Source organism: Pyxicephalus adspersus, chromosome 6 (genome assembly GCF_032062135.1).
Source record: "Pyxicephalus adspersus chromosome 6, UCB_Pads_2.0, whole genome shotgun sequence".
Taxonomy (NCBI): Eukaryota; Metazoa; Chordata; class Amphibia; order Anura; family Pyxicephalidae; genus Pyxicephalus; species Pyxicephalus adspersus.
In genome coordinates this window covers 63,604,724-63,619,132 of record NC_092863.1, presented here as the reverse complement: position 1 = coordinate 63,619,132, position 14,409 = coordinate 63,604,724, and the positions used below count along the sequence as shown (strand labels likewise).

Sequence of the window (14,409 nt, the reverse complement as noted above, 5' to 3'; positions counted from 1 at the left end):
TTTAACATAAAGAAGAAATATATAAAATAATAAACATTCCCTCTTTTGCTAACAACACAAAAATAGCCTGGTAAATTTGAACTTCTCAATCAACTCATTTATTGGAGTGCCACATCCTATAAATTCACAAAAAAACATGACCAATTCACTGAGAAGTTAGAAAATTAGGAATTTAATGGTATGAAAAATGTTAATAAAATGATAAATTAAGATAAGCAAATCCAGATCAGGCTATATACAATCTATTTTCATATGAAGAAACATGAATCTCATAATGCATCATTTAAGGTTACAAAGTAAGTGGTAGATTACATCTATCCTTAATGCATTTTATTTCTCATTTTACGTATCTTCAAATATAGGGAGATAATGAAACACAATACCCTTTCAAAGTATACATCCAGAAGAAAAACTGTAAATCTCCCGACACAGTCCACAGATTAAATCCTCTGCTTTCTCAGGGGACAATGTAATATAGGGGGAAGATATGAAAACCAAGCCTTTCCGATTTCCACTTAAAAACTGATTCTTTGATCCTATTACTACATCACTACCTCTACATATTAAGGAACAGGCAGGACAAAGCAAGGGGTATTATATACCTCCTTATATACATGACTACACCGATAAAGTATAGGGCTTGACATATAAAATAGCATAGTAACAAACAAGACAGTGTAATATGTATCAGACCTTATGTGGAACTTTTTATTCTGTATTTAAAAAAACAAAACAAAGCACTTCTGTTCAGATTCATTAAAAGGAAATATGTTAAAAATGGTACAAACACCAATATTTATACAAAAATAAGGCAAAATCATATGAGACAACGGCTAGGAAAATTGTTCAGGAGGCTGAAACCTAATGCTCAGAAAAGAAAAGCAATTTATCTGAATCATGAATAATGCTTAGTTGAGGAGACATCCAATTTTACTGCTGTCTATCCACTATATAAATATATAAGCAGGACATGGTTACAGGATAGTCCACAGGGGACAAAAACAAGAATGTAGTTCCACACAGTTGCCATAGCTCTTTAAGATTATATACATATCTAAAATCTAGTTTTGCATTACATGGTGCATTGGTCCATTATATGCAAATAAGCCTCATACATAATATAGTATGGGCAGCCAGGATCTTATGCCTGGAAGAAGACCACCTACTAATCCGATTTAGAAGCACCAGCTGCTTCTCCCGAGACTTTTACAATCTTATTTTCAGCATTACTTACTATGCATGGTTTGTCTGATATTGGTGTGTATTTTCAAGGTGCAATACATAAACAGAGACATAACAAACAAATCACCAAATAGTGTGCTTCAAGCATGAATCTAAAAAGTGCCGATTCACTGGGCAGACAATATGAAGAGTGACAGCAAAGTAAATTACAGTGGGGTGTATGAAATCAAAGAGAATAATAAAATGACAAAACTGTTTCACAAAAGTAAAAGGTTAGTAAACCACAAGAGCTGGTTCAAATCATCCAAAACCACTGGCTACGAATGTCCTAAAATAGGGAAAAAGTATATGTCTGATCATAAAATACATCTATTCTCTTCTTTGCATATGTGGTTAGGCATATAGAAAATAGTTAGCACATAGATATTATGTTCCAGTGTGGGTTTATCTATTTTGGTCTACTGCTAATCTGGAATACTTACCTACTTATAAGACTGCCACCTTTGGCTTGATTTGCCCAAATGATGTACAGCAACTCATTAGAGAAGACTGAGAGGCATAGGGCTAATTTCAGACCTGCAGTAGAAAACAATGAATTAGCTGCTCCTGGGTTCCCTTATTCAACTGCTAATGTGCCTAGGAGCAATTTTTAAGAGACAATCACAGTATTTGTCAAGCAGTGACTTTTGGTGCAGTTCTCTGTACAGCAATGGATTATAACCAACCTATGAAATTAACGTGAAGCAAAACTGCAGCCTTACCCTGACTGTTGCATAATTGCGCAGGTTCCCTATCTGTACGGAGACTGCCTATTCTGATTTAAGTAAGAGAACACCAACTCACTTCCAGGCTGATGAACGTCAAGCATTTTCTAGCCCCTACTTTCCTTCCACGGTGGACTATCTATGGTCGGCCTTCTTTATTCATTGGATTTCACTTTCTTTATTCATAAAGGCTCAAGCATCACATGTGACAATTGTGAAAGCTTCCGGTTTTCAGTAAATCATGTACAGCACCCTCTCAACCCATCCTACCATCATGATCTGCCTGCATAGCAAAAACCTGGTGATTATGTCACTGGATCTAAAATTAGGAATGTAACGAAAAAAAGAAAATTATAAAAAAAATAGCATTTTAATAAGTGAGCAAAAGAAGGACTAGAAAAGGTAAAATATAGGCAGACTATACTTCTGTTTTCAATGAAAATTATTACAAACCATTGCAAAGTACCACTTATTATAAGATAGCTAGAGATCTAGTTACAGGTAGCTGAAATTTCAGTGAATCCATTCATTTACAGTGAATCCCAACCTTTTTTTTTTAAGCAACCTTAGCTCATATTTTCTTTGAAGTTGCCAGTCATGAGCAGGTCCTGATTTGTCCAAGAACAACACAGGCCACGATCTAGGGTTTTAGTGACGATGCACAACTACCCCAAATCCACTAGAAATGAACTATTACCTGCCTATAAAGATGGTCTGCCCCACTTAAACACATCATTCAAGGTCATCTGCCTGCCAGTGTCACCCATTCAGATCCTCATTGCTGTGGTCCCTGTACTTTGTGGTCTACTTACAGTCCACAAACTCTGTGAATGCACACCTAGAAATGCTAACAAAGTATGGTGCTAGGGTTCCTTTTTTTTTTTTTTTTTTTTTTAAATTGCTCCATAAAAGAAAGTATTCTGTGGGGTGCTTTGTGTGACTATGTATGTCTGATCTTGACAGAATAATACCAAGACTGTTCATGTTCAACATGTGCACTCGCATGTAAAGTATAATAAAAAACTTTAGGTTGTTTTATGGGTTTTTTTTGAGAATTTACCTTTTTTTTGTATTAAATTCCCTTTTGGGACCTCTCCCCTAACCTGATCCATGCTGATGTGTAACAAGTGCTCACATATAGTGATTGATAATCACAATTCAGTCGATTATCAATATAGTTATCTGTTGTTGAAGGATCTGACAGTACATTGCTGGATCAGCTCTGCTTCAAATTAGACACAAAAGCCTATTGGAACTCCTGATAATATCAGGAATGAAATTACTGGAAAATCCAAAGTACCCAAAGTTTGTGGATGTGTTGTGTTTATACTGTACTACAGAGAAATCTTATTGAGTATTTTGAAAACGATCAGGAGCCCGGAAGCTGGTAGATAAAGCTCCTTGAAGTTCCAATACTGAACCATGCTGATCTGCTGGCGGCCATTCCTACCAGACATCATTTTTTCCTGAATACCATTAGCATAAATGTAAAATATATTCCACTATAATTATCTACAGTTGTTGAGCAAATATGACTCTCTTGTATAGACTACTTGGTTATAAAGCTTTTAGCATATATATATATATATATATATATATATATATATAAAATTTTGAAGGACATCTAATACTTTAGTGTTTAATGACATGGTATTATAACTACTTTATCTTAATTTCAGTGAAGTCTATTGTGGGTCAGTGTCTTTCCACTGGGGCCAATGTAGAGCTGGGCTGCATAGAAGTTGTACTGGCAACTAGAGCTATACGGATGCTTGTGTAGTTGTGACAACATTGCAATAACAGGTTAAATATATATATATTTAGGCTACATGGAAGCAACCTAAATACTATACCAATTCAGAAGTCAAAAATTAATTTTGAAAGATTTAGTTTTGCCTTTGGCTTTACTTTACAATGGTTGTCAATCTGATTTTCCAACAGGTTTATAACAACTCCAATCACAACAAATTACATAGTCTTGCTCAACCAGTTCTGATCCTCCAATGAACTCTTAACAAAAACAGTACAAGGTCACTGATTGAACAATAATGTTACAAGAGAGTTATTACAGGCAACTATTTTTTCACTCACAGACCATTAATTGATTTCTAAAACTTGCAGCAATTTCACCTTCCAGAAAGGCAAGGTCACCAGGCTCCTCTCAGTTTTAAAACTTCTATCATTCAGTTACAAAAAAAAGTTTAAAGGCTGAAAAATTCAGCCTAGTTTTCAATAGGTCATTAAAAAAAGACCCTTGTTAACACACACGGATTTCCCCGCCGATTGGAAAGTTTCGGAGCAATGAGACATCTAGTAGTATCTTGCATGTCTATGAGTCCTAATCATATATACATTTCCCAATGTATTAATATTACAGTAATATTGAGAAGGTCCCTTCTTCCACATAAGTTCTTGAAGTATGTAATGTGCTAAAACTATAAATGTGGCATGCAGGCAGTTTCAGCGGAAGCTGTATTATTTACTGTTCCACCATGAAAGCTGGGGAAGTAGAAAGCTTAAAAAAGATCTATTGTCACAATTCTGTTGTTTCAGCTTCTTTATTATTACTGGTGCGGACAGAACAGCGGGCCTAACCATCTTCTTTTGCCAGGTTTTGCCCATGTCACCTAATTTCACACTGCGCAAGCGTGAGATCCAGCATTTTTCTTGTACACTCTAGGAAAGCCCCTTATGATGCATGCCCAATATCATACATGTGCAGAAGGAGCAGCCCACAGCCTCCTGGGATATGTGACATGTAGTATGTATCCAAGGAAGCTGTGGGTTTCCCCTCCAATCTTTACCACCGTGGATAGCCAGCCTTTTATATCAATGTTAAAAATGTGGTGATAGGTCCAATTTATTCATTAATAAAGAGTAACAAGCATACAATCACTAATAAGTAATATATTATTTTTCTTTATTAATATTCCTTCAATAGGTGTTTATGAAGTTAGTGTAGGGGCTGATGGTGGTTTTCACTAACTTTGAGAAAACACTAGAGGATAGCAGCAATGCTGCAACATTAGCTTCCTATGTCCCATGGCCCTTGATTCATTGCATTGTGTATCATGGATGAGGGTGTTTACACTTGTAGTCTCAGCTCTCTATAGCACAGTGAGTTGGCTGCAAATGTAGACATTATGAATAGAGCATGAATTGTAGCCACAGGGATTAAAGATATGCACTTTTCTACAAAAGATATGGGGTATTCATGGGGGCCTATTGAATACCTATTGTTAGAACGAGTATAGGAAGTAATGTACCGATAAGGCATAAAATAAATAATTTTTGCTTTACACTTTAGTTATACTTTCACGGGGTCTGTTTAAACTGCATCAACAAAGCCAAAATCTGTACATATTACAATTTTTAGTTTGCAAAAGCACAAAACAGCAAAGAAAATGTATGAGAGTCACATCAGAACCCTATTGGGATTTTCAAATCTTTAAAGCGGTAGTTATCTTAACAAAGAGAAAAAAACTCACCTTTACTTTTGCAGATCCATTAATCCCTCTGAAGGGTTTTTTTCCCTATTAAAGAAAAGCTCCTTCTGCTAATGCCTGAGATGTGTGACGTATGGGGCTCTGCGCTCCCATTCTGTCTTTGACACCATGGCAAAAAAAAAAAAAAGACAGAAGGTAAGAGGCTTTACCTTACATAAATTTTTACCTTACATAAAAGGGTTGTCTACCCTTTTACTGTATGTAAAGTAAAAATTCAGGTAATAGGTCCACTTTAACATTCAACCAACACATCTAAAGATTGGTAAGGTGAAACATATTACGTTTTTGTATTGGGTTTAGATATGCTTTTGGCCAAAAGGAATGTACATTAATATGTTGCATTACATTGAACACTATTTTTCCACATTGCCATAGTTTGGGAAAGTGTCTAATATTACAGATCTTAGTGGATAGGGCTGCACAGATGATATCAAATATATCAAAGCACATACAATCAATTCCATATCAAATAAACACCTGTCCCATTTAAATAGGAAAAAAGTAACGCAAAGCTGTATCTTGTTAAACACAACATTATCTTGTTTTATTTTTACTTTTGCAGAGGCACCGCTGGCCATTATCAAGTTTACACAAAGTCCTGGTGCTGATGTTGGTTTTTTGTACATTGTTTATGAGGTGTATAGTGAAGCCAAGTCACACACCAGCAATCTAAGTAAAATAAGAAAAACTTTTTAACGGAAAATGCAGGCTGAATTTTCTATGTATTTTTATGCAGCCTCAAAGCAGTGATTCTCAAATGCTTTATGTTATACTGTCATTTGGAAGCAGTTAAACTTCTATGCCCCGGCATCCACACACATTTTACATATAAATACACACACTGAGGATTTAAATCCACATTTCAATCAAAGTGCTCATGCTGATCTGCAAATCATCAAAAGCAACTACACTAGGCTAGGAGCATTAGAACTGAACTAGGAAGAAATGCAATAAAGCAGCCTACTCTGATAAATTACCATTTCTATTAGCATATGAATGTCAATTACATAGATAAGAGATTGCAGCAGGGTCCACTACCCAAAGAAGGCAGGGTAGGCACCATCAGCAACCCCCTGTGGCACCATGTGACGGCCCCTCCTAACCCGTATGACTCCCATTCAATATCTCTATTCCCCCCAGTAACACCAGCCGAATGTCTCTTCAACCTTTATTACTTCACTACCCTACCAAAGATAATATTCAATACTCCACTTTCTCACCTGACACCTCAGTTGATCTTATGAAATTTCCAGGATGGCAGAATAGTCATCAATAGGACTACATTGACTTCCATCTTGTACACAAGAGCTGTAAAGGTTTGATGGCAGCAAATTGTAGTAGTGCCACAAAGCATATCCAGCACCCCAATTTAGCAATCTTAGCAGTAACTTAAAGACCAGAAAATAGCTATGCAAATCTCTAGTAGAATTAACAAGACTGGACTTGGAGATACAGTCCTTCAAGAAATGTCTTTTTTATCACCTAGTCATATATTATTTATATCTGGCTGCCCTGGAAACAAAAAAAATTTAGGCTGGTAACCTTGTTTTCCAGATGGCCCTGCATCTCCACCATCTGCTGTTCTTAGACAGGTGAGCTCACAGCACACAATTCCTTGTTTCATAATGTAACCGAAGGATGCCCAGAACACAACTGAAAGCTTGCTAAAAAAAAGATTGACTTCAATTAGAAGATCTGACTCACAAAACTCAAACTCATCAAAAAATGTTTTTGGTGAAACAAAGTTTAGAGCTATTTGGTATTGTCTATAATATAAATATGATACTATGCAGAAAAATATTATTTGCTATCTAATAATTTTTTGATTACATAAAGACAGAGAAACATGAAAACTGCAATTACTAACTTCTCTATCGACACTTACTAGACGCCCATCTATTATGCTAGTAGAGGCTAGTTTCCCTGATTTATTACTTCTGTTCTTAGAATAACAAAAGTGAAGAGACACTTAAAATTTTAGGATCACTTATGTCTCTGGTGGGTGGCGGTAATATCTATCTACAGGTGTACTTCTGCTTTCCAGTGGTATGCTGAGCTATTGCTGGATTGAAAGTTCCAATAACAATGGAGTGTTAGGAATACCCAGGTAAATCCAGGAATCATTATTGTGCCCAGCAGCAGAAAAAAAATAACATTTAACTAAGAAGTCAGTGTTCCAATTCTCCTTTTACAGGGGGCTCCTTTTAGTTTTTTTTTTTTTTATTTTAATATTAGTGAAAGGGGTTACATTATACTAGTGGGTGTGATAACAGCCAACCAACTATAATTTGTAAAAAGTTGACCAGCAATAGCAGGGAATTCTAATTGCATTATTATAAATGGTTACCTGGCTCTAGGGTCATATCTAGTTCACCTTAAACAAACATACCTAACTTTATTGGAGCTTTCTTTAAATAATTTGGCGTAAACCTGTGCATATTAAATTAAAAAATATACAATAAAAATATAAAGTATAGTTAGGCCTATTAAAAAGGGTACCTAATAAACACATGGCTAAATATTAAAATGTGCTGTAGAGTCAAAAATAGGTTACATAAATCATAAGAAAATTTGGATTTCTCTCAAAAGCTGAGCTTGGCTCTACCCCTCCAACTACTCCAAGCTTCCAAGTAATATTAAAGGGACCCCAAAAGTAGTACCAGACTACTTGGTATACAGTGATGGTTTCTGGAACAGACTGCAAGGGCCAGCTGAAGGGTAACGGTGATGAAAATTCATGCCAGAGTATCAATCCTGAATGTAAAGCCTACTAGTCAGGAATCCCCGAGACTCACACACATTCTGAAAATAACACAAAAATTCACCCAGCACAATGCGACCATTGGGTAGGCAAGAACAACACCTGGCCACCTTAGAGCACCAAACCTGCAAAAGCTCAATGAAGCAAAGAATGAACATTTAAGGGCAAACACCGGAACATAGGAATGTAGATGGACATTCCTAGACTGATGTACAGGTTCACCAACTCCATCATTTATTAGTGGTAGCAATTCAATATTAAGGATTCAGAAAAAGGGTGACGGATAGTAAGGGGGGGATGAGATTGCGTGGTGGAATATTGCAAGAATTGTATGCTTACAACGCTCAGGACACCCTCACCATAATTTTTGTTTTTTTTTTTTAAACATATATTCAGTGATGGCATTTAGAATACTTTTTACACTGCTACGTAGCTACGTAGTAATAATAAATAAAAAAAGTGTGAAAGGAAATGTGTATTCACCAGAAGATATAACAAGAAGTGGAGTGTGACAATAAGCACAATAAAGAAGTAATTGCTCTGTTTACAACATAAGGATGGGCATGTAATGTCAGCACATATACTTAGAATCCACTTTGTGTATTTTGGGTTAGAAGGTAATCATCTAAGTGTTAACATTACCAACCTTTGTGTAGCATGAAATGGTTTTCCTTAGTGTAGAAGATAGCGATCAATAAATAATTTTCCATTTCATAGCATGCACCGATTGTGTTAGTAATGTGTGACACTATTATGTTTTTTTTTCAGTCTCCCTGTATTTTCAACATAATGTAAATCAATATAAATATAAAAGACAGTAGGTAGGATTAGTGGGGCTTGCTTGGTAATAAACTAACTGGACTCAAAAGTGTTGAAGATATTGTAACAATTGAAACCAGTGCACAACTTTAAATCACCGGAAAAAAAAAAAAGAGATATTTTTAACGTTTCTATTTTGGGGTCAGGCATAAATTAATTTAATGCCTCTAATTACCACTGTAAGACTGCTAAAAAAATATTTTTTATATAGCTATTATCTTTGATGACCAGTGGATGATTATCATGGTTTGTGAACTTTTAATTGTTTTCCTACACATGTTTTGCATAATTAACTGCATAATTTTGAAAAATTGTTCTTAGAGTATGTTTTTGACATATGACTATGGTAGGGACATTAGATTGTGAGCCTGTTTGAGGGACAGTTAGTGATAGGACTATGGACTTTGTAAAGCGCTGCGTAATATGTCTGTGCTATATAAATACTAATAAATAATAATATTTGCAGAAGACCTGTATTGAGAACCTTGCTCCAAAACGCTTACTTACTTGAGGATAATGAAACAAATCAGTGAAGTAGATTTTATACAGATTTGAACAATTTTCACAAGAAAGTCAATGGAAAACAGTACAAACAGTATTGGTAAAGCTTCAGTTAGTGTTTCTTTTAGCAAATCTGCATTGGGTACAGCTACAGGACAATTATGAGACTAGTGTATACAGCTTTTAGTGCCTATTTATGACTATGACTCACCAGCCATCTATATATATATAAAATCGTATGTATGTATGTATGTATGCGTGTGTGTGTGTGTGTGTGTGTGTGTGTGTGTGTGTATATGTATGTTCTACCATCACTCGAAAACGCATGGAGACATTTCAACCAAACTTGCTATACATATGACAGACGCATGTGAGTGCACCTGTCATCTTTGTACACCGTTGTGCTATATCACAGAGCTATATTTGGATGTGTGTATGCATGGAGACATTTCAACCAAACATGCTACGTTCCACGATCACTCGAAAATGCATTGACACATTTCAACCAAACTTGCTAGACATATGACACCACTGATCTTTGTACAGCGCTGTGGTATATGTCAGCGGTATATAAATGTATAATAATAGTGTGTGACTGTGGGGGATATTTGAGTGTCAGCTCTTCTGTACAGAGACTGATGGGTCTAGCTCAGGGTTTCATTGTACAGCACTATGGGATATATGTCAGAGCTATATAAATATATATATATATATAAAAAATTGTATGTATGTATGTATGTATGTTTCACCATCCCTTGAAAAGGCATGGTGACATTTCAACCAAAATTGCCATACATATGACTGAGACTCATATGAGTGCACCAGTCATCTTTGTACAGCACTTTGCTATATGTCAGAGCTATATTTGTATGTATGTATGTATGTATGCATGCATGCATGCATGTGATCACTCGGAAACGCATTAAAACATTTAAACTAAAATTGCTAGACATATGACTCAGACTCATGTGAGTGCACCGCTGATCTTTGTACAGCGCTTTGGTATATCTCAGAGGTATATTTGCATGTATATGTGTATGTATTGCTAAGTGACAGTGTGCCTTTTGCTAATATTTTTACATACTTTTTTGGACTCTTTTTTAAATTTCAACACACTATTGATTTCCTAAAATGCAACGGGTGATAAAAAATGGAAAGATGGGTTGAAGCACACAAAACTCAAGGATGGACAGGAACAAATGCGCAAATTCTAAAAATCTTACTGCTAAAGTGATTTAGGAAAAAAGAATTTTTCGGACTGGCTACCGGGTGACATTGTATTAGTGGTTCCTGTGCAACCAATAAGCCGCAGCCCACCGAGCACTTTGATGGGTAGTTGACAGACAGCCCCCGTGAATCATTTATAAAGTTACACACTGGCAAAACTTTACAAGTGAACGGCAAATGTCAGTCTAAACAAGTCGCTAGGGCTTTGAGGAAAAGATTCAGGCAATTATATGCCACCTAAAGGTATTATTATACAGTATTTATATATCGTCAACATATCACACAGCGCTGTACAAAGGCCCATGGTCATGTCACTAACATGTCCCTTAAAGGAGCTCACAATCAATAAATTGTTCCTACCATAGTCTTATGTCTTTAATACAGACAATGATCAATTTGGGGGGGAAGCCAATTATCCTAGCTGCATGTTTTTGGAATGTGGAAGGGAACTGGAGTACCCAGGTGAAACCTACACAGACACAGGGAGAACCTGCAAACTCCATGCAGATAGTGCCCTGGCCGAGATTCGAACCTGGGACCTAGTGCTGCAAAGGCCAGAGTGCTAACCACTGAGCCTCCGTGCTGCCCACGGTAACATACTACTGCAAGACTGTATCAAAGAAAAGAAGAAGGAAAAAAATGACAGAGCCCAACAGCAGAAACAGGAAAAGAGAGTATATTGCGGGTCTATTATGCTTTAAAGAGCACCAGTTTGACCAGTCAAGTCTCAAGGGTTCCCCATATGAAGGTAATAAACAATATTACTAAAACTTCAATCCCCATTCTTTTGAAGACTTAGATATGAAATAAAATTTTGATAAATCATAACAGAGCCATAGCTAGAACCCCTATATGGTGTGACATACATAGAGTGCACATTTTACTCTATACTGTAAAAAGAATAACTAACATTACACCCTATCCAGTCAGTCCTATATAGCATTCTGCATAAAAGCAAATACAATCTGTCAATATTAGACATTGGGTTAAAACCAGAATATGTTCTTAAAGTACTACCATAAGCAGTAGATAATATAATCATCCTGACACCACTAAAATCAATAGTGTCAGGAGGGCCAGGCTCTAATATATATGTAACATCAGGTCATTTCAAAGTTAATTACACATTAGGCCTGACAGTTATAAGGAATATAAACTGTCAAATCGACCCCAGGCAACCTCTGCTGTGCTAAAAGTATCTTGATTAATACTTTAATAACAATCATGCCTTGCAATCTGAGGTTAACCCCTATATAGTTCAATGGTACCTGTCATGAGACAAATATATATGCAGACATTTCCGACCTCGTTTTAAAGATGGCAGTTGCCCGATGGTCATCGTCACCCTGCATTTACAAGTAAATTGTTAATCTGGAATAGAAATGCAGTCCAAAAGGTTCCCTTATTCAATGTACAGCAATGTGGAATATATTGGCCCTATATAAAATACTGTTTATTAACAATAATAATTTGTGTGTGCTTGAAAAATTACTTTAAACTGCATCTGCTATCACTTTCTAAGGCTGCTGAAAAAAAAGCAAGCATTAATATTTATTTGCAATTGGGGAAATAACAGTACTGCCCTGTGCAGTTGTTGTATATTACATCATTTTAATATATTGCAGTGATCATATCACGCAAGTATTTTTCATTCTTGTTGCACAGGGATTAAGGAAAATTCTTGGGTATACCATGAAATGTACACAGACCATCTCATGTATAATGAGGTAAGGGGTACTGCACCTCTTATTTTTATTTAAACCGCTTATTTATAAAGTCGTTAGTCATATAAAATTATAAATACACTTCTAAATACTAAGAATCCCACTTTTCATGCACTTGGTCTGTGTCATTTACAGTAGTTAAAATTAAACTGTTACTAAAACATGTGAGTGATCCAGCAAACCTGGAATTAACCTGGCAAGGGAATTAAAACATTTGCCATCAGCAAATTGTTGTCCATTCCAGGACTGCAGGATCACCCAGGTTCTCTCATGATAGGCTTGGAGAGCTTTAATAAATCGGGCCCAATGTGTCAAAACAAAGCAATGATGTATCACAATTCCCCTCTGTACATGTGGAACTTACAATGCTAAATTTAATACGGGGCCTTCTGTTACCAGTTGTGCCACTTTGTACCTAATGTATGGGAAATAAGTTCACTTTAGGTTCTATATTATGGCGTTTAGATCAATAGCACTGAAAAAACTCACCAGACAGTTAAAGAAGTCTCACCTGCATTTTGCACAGAGGGCCCTTTTGGATATGCTGCTCTCTACAGGTAGAGCAGAAAGTCCCTGAATGGCTGCTTCTTCATCTGAAAAGTCCCCATTTGCTTCATCTGTATTACATGAATCCCTGCATACTTCATCCAATTCTAATTCACAAAGAGAATTGCTTAGCTGCTCCTGGCAACCTGAATTCTGCTTGATTACAAGTAAGCAAGAGTCATCACATGCATTGTCACAATGAAAGTCACAATCACTGGCTGTAACTTGGAGAACCGCGTCGGATGCCGTGGATTCAATGCTCTGCACTGCATCTTCTGACATTTTTATTTCAGGTACTTTAACCAGTCCAAACCAATTATGCTGAATGTCTAAAAATGAAAATGTACATCATTAGAAATACATTTTAAACAAGGGACAACAACAGTAGCTATTTCTTTCTTAAATAATTGTCTCTAGACGCAACAACATGCCATTTGCTCTCAAGTGTTATACAATTACTATGTTAATGTTTACTATACCAGTATACAGTGATCTTGTTATCGGTAACTGAAAACCTGAAGCACAATGACAAATAGCAGCTATTCGGATGATATCAGATCAGGGACTTTACCAGCATATATGTGGAAGAGTCTTCTTTTTACCTCTAGGGAATTGTTCTACAAGATACAGTGGTTCACTCATTGGCTATTATTTTATTGCCAATTTGTTTTGCTTTATATAAATATAAAACATTTTTTTTTTATTCTGTTTTGTTTTTAGTTTTAATGCTGCTGTTAAAAAAATAAAAATAAAAGGAAGGTTTATTGTGTTTGCCTCTAGCAGCTTCCACAACTGTGACTTTTGCACACTGGAGAAATCCTAGGTCTATATCAGCATGCGTATTCTGGGTCAGTGATATTATTAAACACAGAGACATTTGGCATGACAGGCAGCTAGTATTTTGCAAAGTCTCCATTGTTACTCAACACAGGAAACTTTGCAAACATGTTAAACAGTTATAAATTAGCATTTTATTTATTTATTTTTAATACCACAACAATGGAGGTAAATACCATCTTCCAAACTATCAACAAATGAAACCCTAACACCTGGAATACATCAGAAACATACTTTAATCAAATGTCTTTAAAAAAAATAGATATAGGTTGGTAAACCCTGTCCCATGCCAGCAGCTGCAGGGTGTTATTTGCCCTCTGTAAATAAGCAGTGGTCCCTCTGCAGAGTCCCACAAGTCTCTATACCGAGTCAGTTTGATAGCTTTGCTGTCAATATCATACACCCCACTGCTTCGGCTCACCTAGGAGTGTGATAGACCTCTGCAGAGAGATTACAATTTCCACACAAAAAGTTTGGGTCCCATTCTGCACAACAATAGCAGGGACAGTCTTTTCTACTCAGGCTGTGGCTATTTAAAAAAA

The 14,409-nt window shown here is 36.2% G+C and overlaps 1 protein-coding gene across 1 annotated transcript in view; it reads right to left on the bottom strand.

The window, feature by feature from the left end:
- Window positions 1-13,359, bottom strand: part of DTWD2 (DTW domain containing 2) — a 101,442-nt gene extending 88,083 nt beyond the window's left edge. The window contains exon 1 of the mRNA XM_072416052.1: window positions 12,996-13,359. Within this exon, the coding sequence (XP_072272153.1) occupies window positions 12,996-13,312 (317 nt within the window). The 5' untranslated portion in view covers window positions 13,313-13,359. The remainder of the gene's footprint in view (window positions 1-12,995) is intronic.
- Between the last annotated feature and the right edge of the window lie 1,050 nt (window positions 13,360-14,409).